At 54.9% G+C, this 15,878-nt stretch overlaps 4 protein-coding genes across 4 annotated transcripts; 2 read left to right on the top strand and 2 right to left on the bottom strand.

Moving 5' to 3' along the window:
• Positions 1–2,752: 2,752 nt before the first annotated feature.
• On the top strand, positions 2,753–6,490 carry NCS54_00725800 (Hypothetical protein; the record flags this gene model as incomplete). The annotated part of the gene is made up of 1 exon (XM_053152689.1): positions 2,753–6,490. One exon carries the CDS (start codon positions 2,753–2,755, stop codon positions 6,488–6,490), a length of 3,738 nt encoding a protein of 1,245 aa, XP_053008664.1.
• Positions 6,491–7,445: 955 nt separating this feature from the next.
• NCS54_00725700 (Peptidyl-prolyl cis-trans isomerase D) lies at positions 7,446–8,620 on the bottom strand (the record flags this gene model as incomplete). The annotated part of the gene is made up of 2 exons (XM_053152688.1): positions 7,446–8,206; positions 8,263–8,620. The coding sequence occupies 2 exons, from the start codon at positions 8,618–8,620 to the stop codon at positions 7,446–7,448; spliced, it is 1,119 nt and encodes a 372-aa protein (XP_053008663.1).
• Positions 8,621–10,551: 1,931 nt separating this feature from the next.
• NCS54_00725600 (D-aminoacyl-tRNA deacylase) lies at positions 10,552–11,298 on the bottom strand (the record flags this gene model as incomplete). The annotated part of the gene is made up of 5 exons (XM_053152687.1): positions 10,552–10,590; positions 10,651–10,844; positions 10,924–10,966; positions 11,022–11,200; positions 11,292–11,298. 5 exons carry the CDS (start codon positions 11,296–11,298, stop codon positions 10,552–10,554), a joined length of 462 nt encoding a protein of 153 aa, XP_053008662.1.
• Positions 11,299–12,288: 990 nt separating this feature from the next.
• NCS54_00725500 (Hypothetical protein) lies at positions 12,289–14,328 on the top strand (the record flags this gene model as incomplete). The annotated part of the gene is made up of 4 exons (XM_053152686.1): positions 12,289–12,543; positions 12,614–13,655; positions 13,704–14,214; positions 14,268–14,328. 4 exons carry the CDS (start codon positions 12,289–12,291, stop codon positions 14,326–14,328), a joined length of 1,869 nt encoding a protein of 622 aa, XP_053008661.1.
• Positions 14,329–15,878: the final 1,550 nt, after the last annotated feature.

Raw genomic sequence — 15,878 nt, 5'->3', positions numbered from 1 at the left:
GCCGTCAAAGCCGGTGCTAGTCAAGAGACCGGGTTGACTTTCCTTGCTGACCACTGACAAAAGACGGAGCAAAGAGCCGATGTTACAAAAGAAAAAGGCCCTGCCCTGCCCGGCTTGCGCTAGCGGCTGCTCAAGCCTGAGTGTGAGATACAGAAGCAAGCAAGTCAAGAAAAGGCACGATATCATAAACGGACCAGTCGCATTTGTTCCTGCGTGAATCGGGGAAGAATCACATCCTGCCCCGTCTGGAGTATTATTTTCTTTTTCTCTCCTCTTCTTTCTTTTCCTCATTCTTCAACGTCCGAGCGTTCTTTTTTGCCCTGTTTCTAGAGCTCTTGTCAGGGCTAATCACCATGTAACGCGGGTCGAGTCGACCCTCCTCATCCCGCTGGAGGCTAGTGAACGTTGAGATTGGATCCCTGGCCTGGTCGTGGATGGTGATGGGCTTTGGTCCCTTGTTCCCGGTGGCCCCCGTGGCCGTGCTGGGATTTCGTCCAAGCACGAGAGACGGCCTGCCTCGTGAGTTGGGGCCAGGGGGGGTAAAAGCCTCTGCCACAATAAGACGTGCACTGTCTTGTAGATTCTATCATAGGCCATTCCTGATTATTCTTTCGACCCATCTTTCACGCATTGAGTGCCATTTGCTGGAGGGGAAGAAACCATCCGAGGATCCCTGCTCCGTGACGAAAGACGGTAGCATCCCCCACTGGCGGCGGATGCCGTGGGCTCCTCTCTTGAGAAACAAACTGGGCTTACAGGCGACATGGGATGAAACCTCGTCCAAGGGAAGGGTGCTTTGGCGAGAGGTGAGTGGCTAGAGTACCCGGAGGGGCGGTGTCTGAGGTGGTAGGGTAGCACAAGAACGAATGGCAGAAACAAGAAGGGCTGACGGAACATTCTATACTTTTGCCTCTAGACGACGTCTCAGGGCTCGATCCGGCGGCCTCAGAGGTTGACTGCTGATGTGATCCATGAGAGCGGAAGCTCCGCCGAGTCAATGCAAGAGAGTGAAATGCCTAGGCAAGGTGATTGTAGTCACAGAGGAACCTCGTCCAATTCCATCCCGAACAAGGGGATGGAACAAGAGTGCTCCATCTCCAAGCTCCACCTCCCCACTGGGAACTGGGACCAGGGCTTCTTCTTGGTGCGTGCCTCCTCCCCCTCCACTGCTCCGGGTTCTTATCCCCGGTCAATTTTGACGATAACGTCGTCGCTGGTGCTAGCGATCCTTTCTTGGTGTGGTGTCTGTCCGGTCTGTGTTTCTGCTGCGACTCGCCGATTATTTAATAAAACAACCACTAGATAATTAGACAAGCATCTCGCTACGGCCCGCCTTGGTGTCTCGGGGTCACCCTCGCTCGCCTCTTTTCCCCCCTCCAAGCGTGGAACAATACTCCGTAGCAGGAAAGGGTTTCTGGAGAAACAAGAGAAAAAAAGTTTCTGGGCAGAGCAGGTCTAGGCTGCTAGAAAAAGCCAAAGAGGGCTGCATGGCGTTCCATTGGAGTCCCTTGTGTGATCGGCAGGGAAATCCGTCATTCGCTGTGTTCCCCCGCTTCTCGAAGCCAGGCCAAGACGGAATAAGCAAGTCGACGAGAGATTCTGGCTTTTTTCTTTTTTACTTCTTCTCTTCTTTTCCTTTCTTGCTTCTTTTTGCTTCTTGGAATTATTGTAAACATCATCACATCGAATCTTGCTCAATCCGGCAGTTGGCTTCGGCTGGGCAACAAGCCTAACAAGGGCATTGTTCACTCACTACCCAAGCATCTACTACTACTACAAGAGTCGAGCTCTGTCCCGTCCCGTCCGGGGGTGGCTGGAAACCCGGTGCCTGCGCTTGAGCCTGTGCTTGCTTGATTGTGGGTTTGCTCTGCTCCATCATCCATGGGCTCCGTCTGGCCTTTCAACTGGCGCTGAAACGTACCTCGACTGAAGCTACTGAAAGTGCGTGTGTGGCGACCTGGGTTACCTAGACTATTCTGCCTACGGGTCAAAAACCGAACCAAACCCACGCTCACGGACCTCAACTCCCGTCGTTCGCTCACATTGGATTCAATTTGATCCATCCATCGGGCCTGGCCTCGGGGTGTAGTAATTTCTACAGCTTTCCCCCCTCCTCCCCGTCGTCCCCCAGTCCCAGTCCAGTCCAGTGCTGTGCTGTGCTGTGCTGTGCTGTATCATACAAGTCGAGGCCACTCACCGCACATTTTCGATCCCTCTTAAAACCACCTGACGACGGTCATTTTATCTGAGCGCGCACGCGTATTCTTGTTCGTCCCATCTGATCTGGTCTGGTCTCGGAACTTGCCATCCATCCATCACATCACTCTCATAACCCGTCCCGTCCTGTCCGTCCGTCGTGCAGTGCAGATGAGCATGCTCAGCTGCCGGTCCCGCGCGTTCCCCTCAGCTCGCCATTCTCTGCCGAGACTAAGCCCTCCTCCCCGCAACCGGTGATTGTGCCATTTGGATCTCTTTCTCAACAACCCGGCAACGACGACAGCTGCGATAATTTACACTTCTTTTTTTTTTTTTTTTTTCTGCCGCTGCGACATCGATAGCCGACCACCGAGACCCGTCAGACCCCGCGCGATAGCGAATACAACCTCACCAATACGCCATCCGCAATAGAATCCGACCCGAGGGACAAGCACCATCCATATCCACATCCACGTCCAGCCCACCATCGTCGTCGCCGCCTCCTCCGACTTCTCCTCCCTCCTCCTCAGGTCTTCAATGCGGGACGAGCGTGCGCATGCAGATGTGGATCGGCAATGGCATAGGCTTGCCACCGCTGGATATGGACGGACAAGCCCACTTACGACCTGGCGCCTCTAGCGACTCTCTGACCTGGAATCAGACCTCGAGCTCCGAGCTCAACCCCCCGCGCGACCCCAAGATGGAGCGCTCCAGCGCCTCCAACCTGAGGTCCGCCTTTCGATCTACCCTCATCAACGCCGCCGGCACCATCCGTGCAGTCACCCCCGACCCCGTCGAGCCACCGACCCTCAGCGTCTCTGGGGACTCTCAGCAGTCCTCCCGCGGAGCCACATCGCAGCAGAGCTCGCCGCGGACCATTCCCTCAGGCCCTTCGAGGCGACAGGGCATGATATTCAATGATGTCTTTAGTGAATCGTATGAAAGCAGCGAATCCAGTCCCCCACGGCATCTACGACACACGAGCGGGAGCTTGCGGCCTAGGACGCGCACCATGGACACCTCCATGTTAGCCCAGAGGAGCGTACCTCCTACCTCAGAGCGACATCGCGTTGGTAGCGTAAGCTCCTCGGGATCATTACATCCCACAGACGAACCAAAGCTGCAGTCCGGCTCGCTGGACTCACTGCACCATTCTGCTATCTCCGTGCGGGAATCGATAGCAGCCGCCAAGGACAAGAAAAATAGCCGAAGACTTATGAAGCGGCAATCGTCTCGTCCCACATCTCCTCTTATCTCGCCTCCGCCGACAGTCGATTCGCTACCGCTACCCATCGCCACCGACGACGCAAACAAGGTTCTCCTCTTAATGAGAACACTATGTGGCCGGATGCGCGGTGAAATCGAGTACCAGGGTGAGACGGGAGGACCATGGCACAGCGGCGTGGCTTATATCGAGGAGGAAAAAGGATGTCTCATGTTTGACTCGGGCCAGAACGGCCCGTTCCATATCCCTCTGGTATCTGATCTGCGCGGTTGCAGGGTCCTCCCCGTGGATTATCCCGAGTTGACCAAGGAGTGTCTGGAGCTGGTGTGTCTCCAACCTCCGGTGGAAATTCTAATATGCCCTTTGGTGACGGAAGAGTTTGATCTATGGCTGGCAGCCTTGCTCTGCTGGCAACAGCTACGCCCAACCGGCGTGAAGCTCACCAACGGTAAACCAGCCAGCCAAGTATCGCCGATGAGACCGGAGCTCCGGAGACATGGCTGGTCACAAGAAAAGCACAGGCCCACGAACATCATCAAGGTTGGAAAGGTTATGCTGTGGGACAAGGGCCTCGCCGTTTCACCCCGGGCAATCGTTAAGCGGCCTTCGACTAGGGATCTCCGCTCACCGACTACCTCGTGGAGAAGAGTTTCATGCATTCTCCAGGATAATGGAGAATTCAAGTTGCTGACGGAGAATGACGTTACTGTTCTGTCCATTATCGACCTCTCACAACTCTCACGGTGTGCCGTCCAGCAGCTCGACCGAACAGTGCTTGATGAGGAATACTGCGTTGCCATCTTCCCCATCTACGCATCTACATCCACACATCTCTCCATCTTCCGGCCAGTCTACCTGGCTCTCGATAGCAGAGTTCACTTCGAGGTCTGGCTCTGTCTCCTGAGAGCATATGCGGTGCCGGATATCTACAAGCTCGATGACCCCAACGCCTCCCAAATATTGGAGCTGGACGATCTAGAATCAGAGTACGAGGGCGAGGTGTTCCGACTCGAGAAGACGATCAGCGTCAGGGTTACAGAAGCCAAGATCAAGGCCAAGCCGAGTGGGTTTGAAACACCCATACCAGAAAGGCCGGGACGCCCGGAGCCGGATCCCCTGGTCGGCAATTACCTAGCCGAAGTTATACTGGATGGTGAAGTTCGAGCGAGAACCACGACCAAGACGGGTACCAAGAATCCGTTTTGGCGTGAGGAGTGCGAGTTTACCGATCTGCCCCCAACGACACCGTTACTATCTGTTGTGCTGAAGAGGGTGGAGGGCAACCTCGACAGCTCGAGCAATCTCCTCCAAGCTTCTGTGGGACTGCCCAGAACTCGAAACTTACAGGAGTTTGTGGTTGGCGCTGTTGACATTTCACTTGAGCAGCTGGAGCGCGGCAAGGATACCGAGCAATGGCTTCACATCTACGACGAGAAGCACCAGTCGGTTGGACAAATGCTGATCAGAGTGACACATGACGAACACGTCGTACTCTTGTCGAAAGAATACCAGCCCCTGTCGGACATACTTCACCGCTTCCCTGCAGGCTTGACGAACCAGGTTTCTGCAGCTCTACCAGGACAACTGCGACGACTATCGGAGCTATTCCTTAACATCTTTCAGGTTTCAGGATCTGCTAGCGAGTGGCTGATGGCACTGGTAGAAGACGAAATCGATGGCATTGGAAATCAGGCTTCGATGAAGAAGTATCGATTCAGCAGCCGGCTCAAGTCAAACGACTCTATCGACTCGGGAACCGATCGGGAGCTCATTGTACGAGATATGAGCAAGTCTCTGGCTGGGGAGGCCAACCTTCTTTTCCGAGGCAATTCGCTGCTCACGCAATCTCTCGAGTTTCACATGCGACGCCTGGGCAAGGAGTATTTGGAAGACATCCTACAAGAGAAGCTCTTTGAGATTAACGAGATCAATCCGAACTGCGAGGTGGATCCCAGCAAGACCCCCCATGAGGGGGACCTTGATCAACACTGGACTCTGCTGATCCACTATACGACTGAAGTATGGAAATGCATCGCAAACTCGGCCAACCGGCTTCCCCCTGAGCTACGACATGTTCTCAAGTATATCCGCGCTGTTGCTGAGGATCGCTACGGTGACTTTCTCCGTACCGTCACGTATACTTCGGTGTCTGGATTCCTGTTCCTACGGTTCATCTGCCCGGCGATTCTGTCACCAAAGCTGTTCAATCTTCTACGTGATCACCCTCGGCCTCAAGCGCAGCGAACGTTCACTCTCATTGCGAAGGCCCTGCAGAAGCTAGCGAACCTGTCGACTTTTGGCAAGCGAGAGGAGTGGATGGAGCCAATGAATCGGTTCTTGAACGTACAGCGACAAGCTGTCCGCGACTTTATCGATCAGGTGTGCAGCATCCCTGCAGACCGCAACGCAATCATTGTTCCCGCAGGTTACAGCACGCCCGTTACCATCCTTGGCCGACTCAGTCCCACCTCCAAGGAGGGCTTCCCGAGCCTTCCGTACCTGATTGACGACACGAGGAACCTGGCTGGCCTGGTCAAACTTTGGGTGGACGCAAACCCAATTGACGGCAAGAAGGACGAGGTGGATAACGAACTCCTCGCCTTCAATGACGTCTGCTTTGCTCTGCAGGAACGTGCCGATGCTTGCTTGGCCAAGGTCGAGACGGAGCGCGCTCACGAAAGCGCCTCATACGCAGCCACAGACGACCTGACCGAGTCCATGGAACAGGCATCGCTGATTGAGTCGCTCTCCATCTCGTATGGTGGCTCATCCACAGCCTGGAATGACGTCTACGAGCCTACTCCAGGCAGCTCTGGCAGCGAGGTTGCTGACGACAACAGCAACAACACGGCGACACGTAGTCGTCGACGCAGCAAGGAACACCGCCGGCACCACCGAGAGGGTTGGGAGCACCGCAAGCCTGGTGGTCTGCGACATGCGAGCGCGAGCGCCAGCAGCACGCTCAAGGCCAAGAACGGACGTATGGGACGTACCATTCTCAGCGGCATCATGCGCATCGGCGGCCGCGGAGAAAGCCCCGAGTCCAAGGAGCCACGGTACAACAAGTGAAGGATATGACATGACAGTTTGCACTACAACAGCATGATGAAGAGCTAGTTCTCTCTACAGCCTCACGACTTGATGATGAAGAAAGAAGAAAGGACCATTTTTATACCACACGCACACAATTCCCCCCCCTTTTTCCTTGTCTCATACCCCCTTCCACAACTTTTTTTTTCCTATATCAACAACACGAGCATTGGGGTGTGGGGATACGGGGAGGCTGGCAAACATGGATTTACTCGCATGCGAGGCGTTTTTTATCTTTCATTTGTATGGTTGGAACATTGACCCCCTTTTTCACCTCGTGCGTCACCCTGATATCACCCTTGGAATCATAATCCAGGGGCAAAGCAAAAGGGTGCATGAGGTGAAACGAGAGCAATGTTGTCCACACTTTTTTTATGTTTGCCACGGGTGGCTTGGTGAGGCAGGGGAAATACCACTTTGTTGTTTCGGTGCAGTTTTCTCGCGCAAAGGTTGAATAGAAGAGATGGGAGGTTTTGCATGGAATTAGGTAGTCGAAGAAAGACTTGGTTGGGATGGGAAACTTGGGGAGGGTTATTTGGTGTACCTCGGTCCATAGACAAAAAAGAACAGACACGGAGCATGTCTATTGTGATGCCCAAGAGTTGTTCCCAAGTTGTGCTTGTTAGGGGATGGATATATATCAACATGCACATGGACAAGCCTGGAAGCAACGACTTCACAACTCGATATAGCACATAAAACGAGTCTTTGAATGTGGTTTATTGTAATTGGATGGTATCTCATTCGGCGCCGACTCCTGCCCGCTGTCCCTGACAAGGTGCTGTTAACTTGAAAAAAGATGGATTTCCTCCCCCCCCTTCCATGCCATGTCTCTCAAAACATCGCCGATTTTAATGCTTGTTTTCCCCCCCTCCCTCGGCAACGGAGGCGCCTTCTATATCTTTTTCTTCGTCTTTGCAAAAATCTCGAGTGTTTAGGTAAAGAACTTCTTGTAGGCGGCCTTCTCCTTCGCAGCACGAGCAGCGGCCTTGGTCCGGACGGCGTTGAGCTCCCTGGTGATGGCGCTGTCGTTGGGGGCAAGCTCGTTGGCCTGGGTCAGGTCGCGCAGGGCAGCCTCCTCGTCCTTGAGACGAATGTAGGAGAAGCCTCGGCGGTAGAAAGCCTTGGCGCGATCAGCGTCCTTGACACCACGGACGTCGAGGGCAGACGAGGCGGCGCGGACAGCGTCGTCCCAAGCCTCAAGCTTAATGTTGAGCAGAGCCGAGTTGTTGTTGAGGGAGAAGCGGAGAGCCTCAAGCTCAGCCTTGAGCGAGTCGGGCTGGCCGTCGAGCTCGGGCTCCTCGTTGATGTAGCGCAGGCCCTTCTGGTACTTGTCGAGGCCGAGGGAGTAGTTGCCGGACTTGAAGGCGGTGTTGCCGTAGTCCTTGCAGGCAGCGGCGATCTTGAGGACGGCGGGAGCATCGAGGGTATCGGTGCAATCCTCAGGGAAGTCCTCGTAGGGGTCGCCGAGGGCGTCGGGCTGCTTGACGTCGGCGGCGAGGGCGGCGTCACCCTTAAGCTCACCACAGTCGGCAATCAGGGCCTCCTTGGCGGGGCGGTCGCCCGACTGGGTGGTGAGGTTCTCGATCTGGCGGACGATGGACTTTCCGTTAAGGACCTCGCCAAAGACGACGTGCTTGCCGTCAAGGTGGGGGGTGGGGACAGTGGTGATGAAGAATTGGGAGCCGTTGGTGTCTATGGAGGGGTCAGTACGTGAGAGTGAGAAATCGCGGGGTATCATTGAAACATACTCGGCCCAGCGTTGGCCATGGATAGGAGGAACGGGCGCTCGTGCTTCTTGGGAAAGGCCTCGTCGTCAAACTTGTTGCCGTAGATGGACTCGCCGCCGGTGCCATCACCAGCAGTAAAGTCACCACCCTGGATCATGAACTGCTTGATGACGCGGTGGAAGATGGAGCCCTTGTAGTGGAGGGGCTTGCCCGACTTGCCGATGCCCTTCTCGCCGGTGCACAGGGCGCGGAAGTTCTCGGCCGTCTTGGGGACGAGGTCGGCGTACAGCTCCATGGTGATGCGGCCGACGGGCTTGCCGCCGAGGGAGATGTCGAAGAAGACGCGGGGTCGCGCGGGGGAATCGCCTTCGGACGCCATGATGAGCTTGTAGTAGACGGAGGGAGAGCGGGCGGGGGAGAGTAGAGAGAGAAAGAGAGTGTAGATGTCAGAGTGAGGTTCAAGGTGGGGGAAGAGTGTAGGTAGTTATTATTAGATGTCCGAGTCGTTCAAGGTTGGGGCAGAGGCAGAATCGGAGAGAAGGCAACAGAAGAGGGGAGCTTCCTTTCCACTTCCGGAAAAGTCGCGATGCAAGTGAGCCCAAGATCGTGCGCTTATAAGTGGGTAAAGTCGAGTGGGTTGTTGTTGTTTCTCTGACACAGGTTTGAGTTGAGTCTCGAGAGGATGAGAATAACCGAGAGACAAAGGCAGAGAGCTGTGTGGTACTTGTACTTGTAGTTGGTTATTAGTGGGCAGAAGCAAGAGCCTGGCCGCCCTGTGTTATCCAGCAAGCAAAGTGGTTCCGAAATAGATTCGGACCAAGTCGAGAACATCAGCCTCGGGGCAATGCGGGGTATTGCGGTCTTGCTTGTCGTTTCTTTTTCCTCTCTCTTGTCTGGCAGAGAAAAGAGAAAAGAGGCCAACAGCCAGCTCAGCCGGGTGATATGAGACGAGGCAGAGAAGAGAGAGGCCCCAAATTACAAGGGCAAACGATTCAGCTCCTTTGAAAGGAAAAGCCTCATCGATGTAAGCAAGCAAGCAAGCAAGCAAGCATCAACGGCAACTTGAAGAGAAAGAGAGAGAGAGAAAAGAGACAACAAAGCATTGATTGATAGACCAGGGGGAGATGGGGGTACCCGGTCAGACAAGGCTATACAGCTACTATCGAGGGATCAAATACTCCGTATCAAGCCCAGAAATGCAACATGGTGAATCAGTATCGACTCGTTTGTTGCACCAGTCTTGGCATAAATGGAGAACAATTGGATTTCTTTTTGAGGCAGAGAGACAAACTGTAAGATGTTTCAGACAACCAAGGGTATCACTGCAGCCAAGACACATTCATTCCCTCTCATACGCAGTCCCAAAAGCCATCTCTCTCACTCTCACAGTCTCTCCCACGGGAGGGTATTCACACCCGCCCAACCCGTGCCGCTCCCGGGTGGAACTCCCTAACCATGGACCCCCGTCAGCAACTGGACAGGGGATAGGGCTACCGATGCGCCTGCAACGGCACGCAATACCACCCACGCAACAGGGCTTACTTACTTGCTCCAGCGTTGGGTCGGAGCGGGCAGGAAGATGCAAGCAAGTAAACCAGCACACATCTCCGAGACCCCTGATTCGCTGGCCCCTGGGCCCCGGGCTGTCAGTCTAGAGAACCCTGGTCCTGAGTCTGATGAGAGTCGTCCAGTGGTGAACCTGTGTGCCCTCTTTTTTTTTTTCTGTTCAGGTCTGAGACAATAATGCTACCCTGTGCCGTTTGCGAGCCAACCTTTTCTGAGGCGGCAACAAGGCCGGCTCTCCGAAGGGGAGGGGGGACGCAAGGGAAAAGAGGAAGGAAAAAGAAGCAAAAGGCTCTGCTTGCGTGCGACGCGAGATGCAGATCCTGATTACATATCGGCCAATCGTTTGTCTTTAGCCCATGTTGTTTGTTGGTGATGTCTGTCTTTTTGTCTTGCCATTTTGATAAACAGCAGAGAGAATCTGAGCCGTCCCATACCTTTTTCCAAAGGCCGGTCCCTCCGGGTAATGAATGATTGCATCAAGTTGCAGCAAGCAGGCTGGATGTTAAATTTCACCTTCTTTTTTTTTTCTTGTGTAACGCAAGCTTGTCTGTGATTGTTGGTGCTAGCCCATCTAAAACAAAATTCCTCTAATTAAAGATTTGCGGCCGGAACACACATACACTTTTCCCCCCAGCAAGCCTCCTCTATACTTCTATAGCCTAATGAACAACTTTCCCGTCATCTCTCTATATAATCCTCTAGACAAGGAAGAAAAAAAAACAATCGACTCAGCCTCGTTGTCTCTTAATCGGTCTTGGCGCCGTTCTTCAGCTCTAGAGTAACCTGCTCGTCGTCAGCCGAAACAAAGCCTCACACGCAAAAAAAGAAAAGAAATAGGCTCACTGGTCCGTCATTGACGAGAGCCACCTCCATCATGGCCTGGAACTGCCCGTCCTTGACCCTCTCCTCCTGGTACCCGGCTCGCACCTTTTGCACGAAGTAGTGATAGAGCCGCCGCGCCTCCTCCGGGTTGGCCGCGCCATGAAAATCGGGCTTGGCGCCCTTCTTGGTGCTGGCCAGCAGCGTAAACTGCGACACTGCATCCCAGCATCAGCTCGTCTCTTTCGACCGTGGCTTGCTAGGAGGGATGGGATGGGAGGGTTGGGCTGAACCTACCACACAGGACCTCGCCCTCAATGTCAGCTACGCTGCGCTTCCACTGCTCTCGGTTGTCAGATCATGTTCATGTTCCCTTCCTACACTCAAGTAAGTACCTTGCCTCCCTCGTCGTCGTCCCAGAGCTTCATCCGGAGCACCTTGGCCGCCATCAGGTCGGCCTCCTTCTCCGTGTCCCCGGGGGCCACGGCGGCAAAGGCGAGGACTCCCTTGCCGATGGACGAGATCATCTCCTTGTCCACCGTCACGGACGCCGACAGCACGCGCTGCAGGATGACTGCTCGAGTGTCATGTGTGAGCCCCTCAGCCGTTTCACCTCTGTCGACTGCCGCGCTGCAGTCGAGACGGGGGGTCTTGTCTGCACGTACCCTTCATACTTGGATATGTAACCGAATTCTTGACCGTTTCGAGATGTTTGAGCTGAGTTGTCGACTCGGGCAATTTTTAACCAAGATCGGGAACCCTTCCGAGCTCTATAACAGTAGCCAGTAGCAGTAGCAGTCTTGGCATCGACAAGCGGACAACGCTGATGAAACCGGAAATGAGTCACCGGCAACTGCAAGGGCAAAAACGGTTGTGATATTGAAATACCTGAAATTGAATTATCTCTTATCAAACACGAAATGTTTCGTCAACTCCTGTCCGATACAAGATAGTCTACAGAGGATAGATACATTGCATGCCGTCTCTCGTCTTCCAATAGCTTCTGTGAATCCGTGTCATGTGAGATGCGCCTAGTACTAGCGACGCCAAGCGGCAGCCTCGTGTACCCCACGTCATCCAGCAGTACCTCAGGTATCCCACGATAGCGAATCCCTTAACCGCACCGCAACGCACGCCCTGAAACCCAATAATTCCACAACTTAACCCTGTATCACAAGTTAACACTGCATCACGGAAGCGTCGCGTCTCTCGCACTGCCGCAAACGCATCCCGAGAGCCTGAATCGCCACCCAAACAGGTTTCGGCATCTAACCGCGCCCCGCCCCAGGTGACCCGCGGTACGTCAGCCAATCGCGCGCCTGCGGCTGTTTGGCCTCATTACTCTATTTCCCACCTCAATCAACGTAGCAAAGTCGAGCAGAACCGCTTCTCTCGACGCATTTCATCCCCCACGACCCCCGAATTGGCCTCACGAGGTCCATCACCGCATTCCTGCGCCGCGCACCATCCACTCCACCCTTGGATCGGCCACGCGACGCGCCATTCCGCCCTTGAGCCGCCCGCCCTCAACATCCCCCACAGCCGGACGAGACGAGGCGAACAAAGAACGAACCATCACCAAACCCTCCCCCCGACACCGACGACGACCCCATCGATTGAACCCCGTGTGCGCCCCCGCGAGGCTCCATCGCTCCCATCACAATGGCGGCGAGAAAGTTGCAACAAGAAGTCGACAAGTGCTTCAAGAAGGTGGCCGAGGGAGTCACCGAATTCAGTGCCATCTACGAGAAGATTGAGCAGTCGAATAACCCCGCCCAAAAGGACAAACTAGAGGACAACCTCAAGCGCGAGATCAAGAAGCTCCAGCGGCTGAGGGACCAGATCAAAACATGGGCCGCTAGCAACGACATCAAGGACAAGGCTCCGCTGCTGGAGCACCGGAAGCTGATCGAGACGGTTGGTCCCCTTGCCTGCTACTGACAGAGGCCGAGAAGAACAAGAACACCTTATTGACCGGTCGGGTTAGCAAATGGAAAAGTTCAAGGCAGTGGAAAAGGCCATGAAGACCAAGGCATACTCCAAGGAGGGCCTATCAGCCGCCGCCAAGCTCGACCCCAAAGAACAGGCCAAGGTTGAGGCGAGCGAATTCCTAAGTAGCATGGTCGACGATCTAGAGCAGCAGATCGAGACTCTCGAGGCCGAGGGCGAGTCGATACAAGCCACCATGAAGAAGGGCAAGAACAACAGCGCCAAGGCTGAGCGCATCGCCGAGGTCGAGCGTGTCATCGAACGACACAAGTGGCATCAAGGGAAGCTTGAGCTGATCCGCAGGTCCCTCGAGAACGGCGGCGTCGAACCCGAACAGGTCAACGATCTTGAGGAGAGCATCCGGTATTACGTGTCGGACGGCATGAACGAGGATTTTATCGAGGACGAGGAGATGTACGAGGAGCTGGACCTTGAGGACGAGGAAGGCACCTACGGCATGGGCCTGGACAACGAGAAGAACTCGTCCCTCGACACCCAATCCGTGCAGGAGGATCTGGCAGCTGACATCGAGCCCCCCAAGCTGTTGTCGAGGAAGGCGCAGAAGGAGGCCGACTCAGCGCGGAGGACATCCTCCCAGACAAAGTCGCCGTTACCTGCTCTCGCTACCCTCCATGCTCCTCTAACAACAATCAGCAACGGCAGCGCAGGCGGCGCACCGATGAAACCAGCATCAGTACCTACACGGCCGGCCGGGGAGGGCCTCAAGTACGCATCAGCAGCTGCGGCGGCGGCCGCGAGCGACAAGAACAACGTGGGCATTGCCCCGTTACCTCCGCCCCCCGGCGCCGCGTCGTCGAGTATATCACCGCTGCCGCAGTCCCGAACAAGCGCGACAAACTCTCCCGCAACATCTCTGATCCAGCCCGCGTCTCAACAAGCCGAGTCCAAACAGTCCACACCTGCCATCACCGCCGCGGAGCCCGAGCCCGTACCTGTCCCCGTCCCCGTGAAGCCGTCCAAGCGATCCAAGGCCGCTGGCAAGCAGCCCGCCGTCCCCGAAGCCACCGAGTCGCCAAAGCGTACGTACACGAATCTCCCGTACAAGCCCTCAACTGACCATCGTCTAGCTCCCCAAACAAACGGTGCTTCCAATGGTGTCAAGCGAATCGAGGAGGCCGAGGAGGAGTGCATCTACCACCTGCCCTCATCGCTGCAGGACCTCGTCGACACGTATGAGACTTCCAGGAAGCGTCCGGCACCCCCTTCGGCACCCTCAACGCTGCGCATCATGACCTCTAGTCAAGGAACCTGCCCAGATGTCCAGGACGCCGATGTGCCACGGTCATACCGGCCCGACGTCCCGGTGCCTCCTACAGTGTCTGGTTTCCCCCGCGAGCCCCTCGCTATCTTCGAGGACCCGCGGTTGTACTCCAAGATCGACCCTGACACTCTGTTCTACGTCTTCTACTACAAGCAAGGCTCTCCTCAACAATATCTGGCAGCCAAGGCTTTGAAGGACCAGAGCTGGCGGTTCCACAAGCAGTATCAAACATGGTTTCAGCGACATGAGGAGCCCAAGAACATTACCGAGGACTTTGAGCAGGGCACGTATCGATTCTTTGACTACGAGAGCACTTGGTATGTGAAACCCCAGTGGCCCCTTATTGTGAGGCGTGCTAACAACATGGCAGGATGAACCGACGAAAAGCGGACTTCAAGTTTGCCTACAAGTTTCTCGAGGACGAGGTCTAATGCCTCACTTTCCTTGACCAAGCGGGACAGGGCTTGTTCCGCAGGTAATTCTGGTTGCGCGAGAGAGATGGATATGGAACGGAACGGGATATGGCTGACTGTACAATGGGTTTTTGAGCCTCCCTCGGCGGGTTTCATGGGGAGCACAAGGGCGGGAAAAGGGACGGTATCATGGGGTAGCCTCATCTTTTTTCCTCTTCCCTTGTCCTCGCTTTACAGCCGCTTGTTGTGCTTTTTCTGGGACAGGTAAATGTGCGAAATGGCTACATGGGGCGTTAGCAACCTCAGTGTTTGAGATATGAATATGGAACCTTTCGAGTGTCGGGCGACGCAGCCCTGAGAAACGAGTCTTCACACGTGTGGGTTGTCCCGCTGGCCATGTGTATGTATGCCTCAAGTTGAAGTGTATGGTGTGATGCATGCGTGGCTTGCTTTCCAGCTAGGCTCTTGCGGCAGGCTCTCGCCTCGTCGAGAACTGTTTCGCAGAGAGCAGTTTGTCAGACGGCTTAATGGTGTGGTTGATATGGACCATAGGACAGCCCCAGATTCGGTTGCGAGGCCCGAGGCCCGTTTCGCCAGTGCGCCGGCATGTGCAAAGCCATCTTGTCCACATGTGTTGCGCCTTGGTGAGATCTCAGCCCAACGCCCATCTCGCTGTGCGTGTGTGTCGACGTGGCACGTCCTCAGTCTCGGTCACGGTGAAGCGCTCATGGACCGAAGTGTAGAAGTGCATGAACGGTGTGAGATGCATTGCTGCCCAAAGGACAGAATGGGGAATTAGGAGCATATCTTTGCATGATATATCTAGGGATGAGACGAGGTTGAAAGATGGAATTGAACTTGTGCAATTGGATTTCTTTTTCTTCTCCCATGTGCTGGCCATCGCCAGTCATCAGCCAGGGATTCGGTCAACAACCAAACATTGCTGCGATCATGTCGATACGATACCATCAGCGAGGCGGCAATGCAGAGTCATCTGATGGCAAAAATGTGCAGTCCCTTCCGAAAAGAAAAGAAATCGAGCTGAACAAAACCTTGGTGTCTCAACTGAGGCAACTGCAGTTGCGTTTGTGGTCTCGATTCCTCCCTTAATCTTTTCTGTTCAACCCTGACTGACAAGTGTATGACTTGATCCATGGCAGTTGTGAACTCGAACCTAACGCTCTGCTTTGGGCCATGGCAAAGTGCAAGCTGTCTGGTTGAAACCAGGGCTGGCGGGACAAGAGAGGCTCCCATGCATGAGCGCCTCTGGTTGCCTTCTTTTGTGGCATCGTCATCCATTCAATCCTCAACAAGCCAATCGAATCGTCGGCCGGCCGAGGGCTAATGAGGCAATGCTATCGTTAGAATTCGTCTCACCTTGTCATTGTCGCCGTCCTTCTCGGAGGGGCGGATCCCTTTCCGCGGAGTGACTTGGGACTGCGGCGCAGTACTGCCACTACCTGGTGATGCATCATCCACGAGAGCTCGGAACAGCGAACAAACGCAGAACGATGTCTCCCCTAGCTCCTTCGGTCTTGACCGCGGAATATGGCCGGGGAGTGAAACGG

The sequence above is a fragment of the Fusarium falciforme genome, chromosome 5 (assembly GCF_026873545.1).
Source record: "Fusarium falciforme chromosome 5, complete sequence".
In the NCBI taxonomy this organism is placed as follows: Eukaryota; Fungi; Ascomycota; class Sordariomycetes; order Hypocreales; family Nectriaceae; genus Fusarium; species Fusarium falciforme.
The sequence above is the reverse complement of the archived record's forward strand: the minus strand, read 5'-3'. Positions and strand labels throughout refer to the sequence as shown.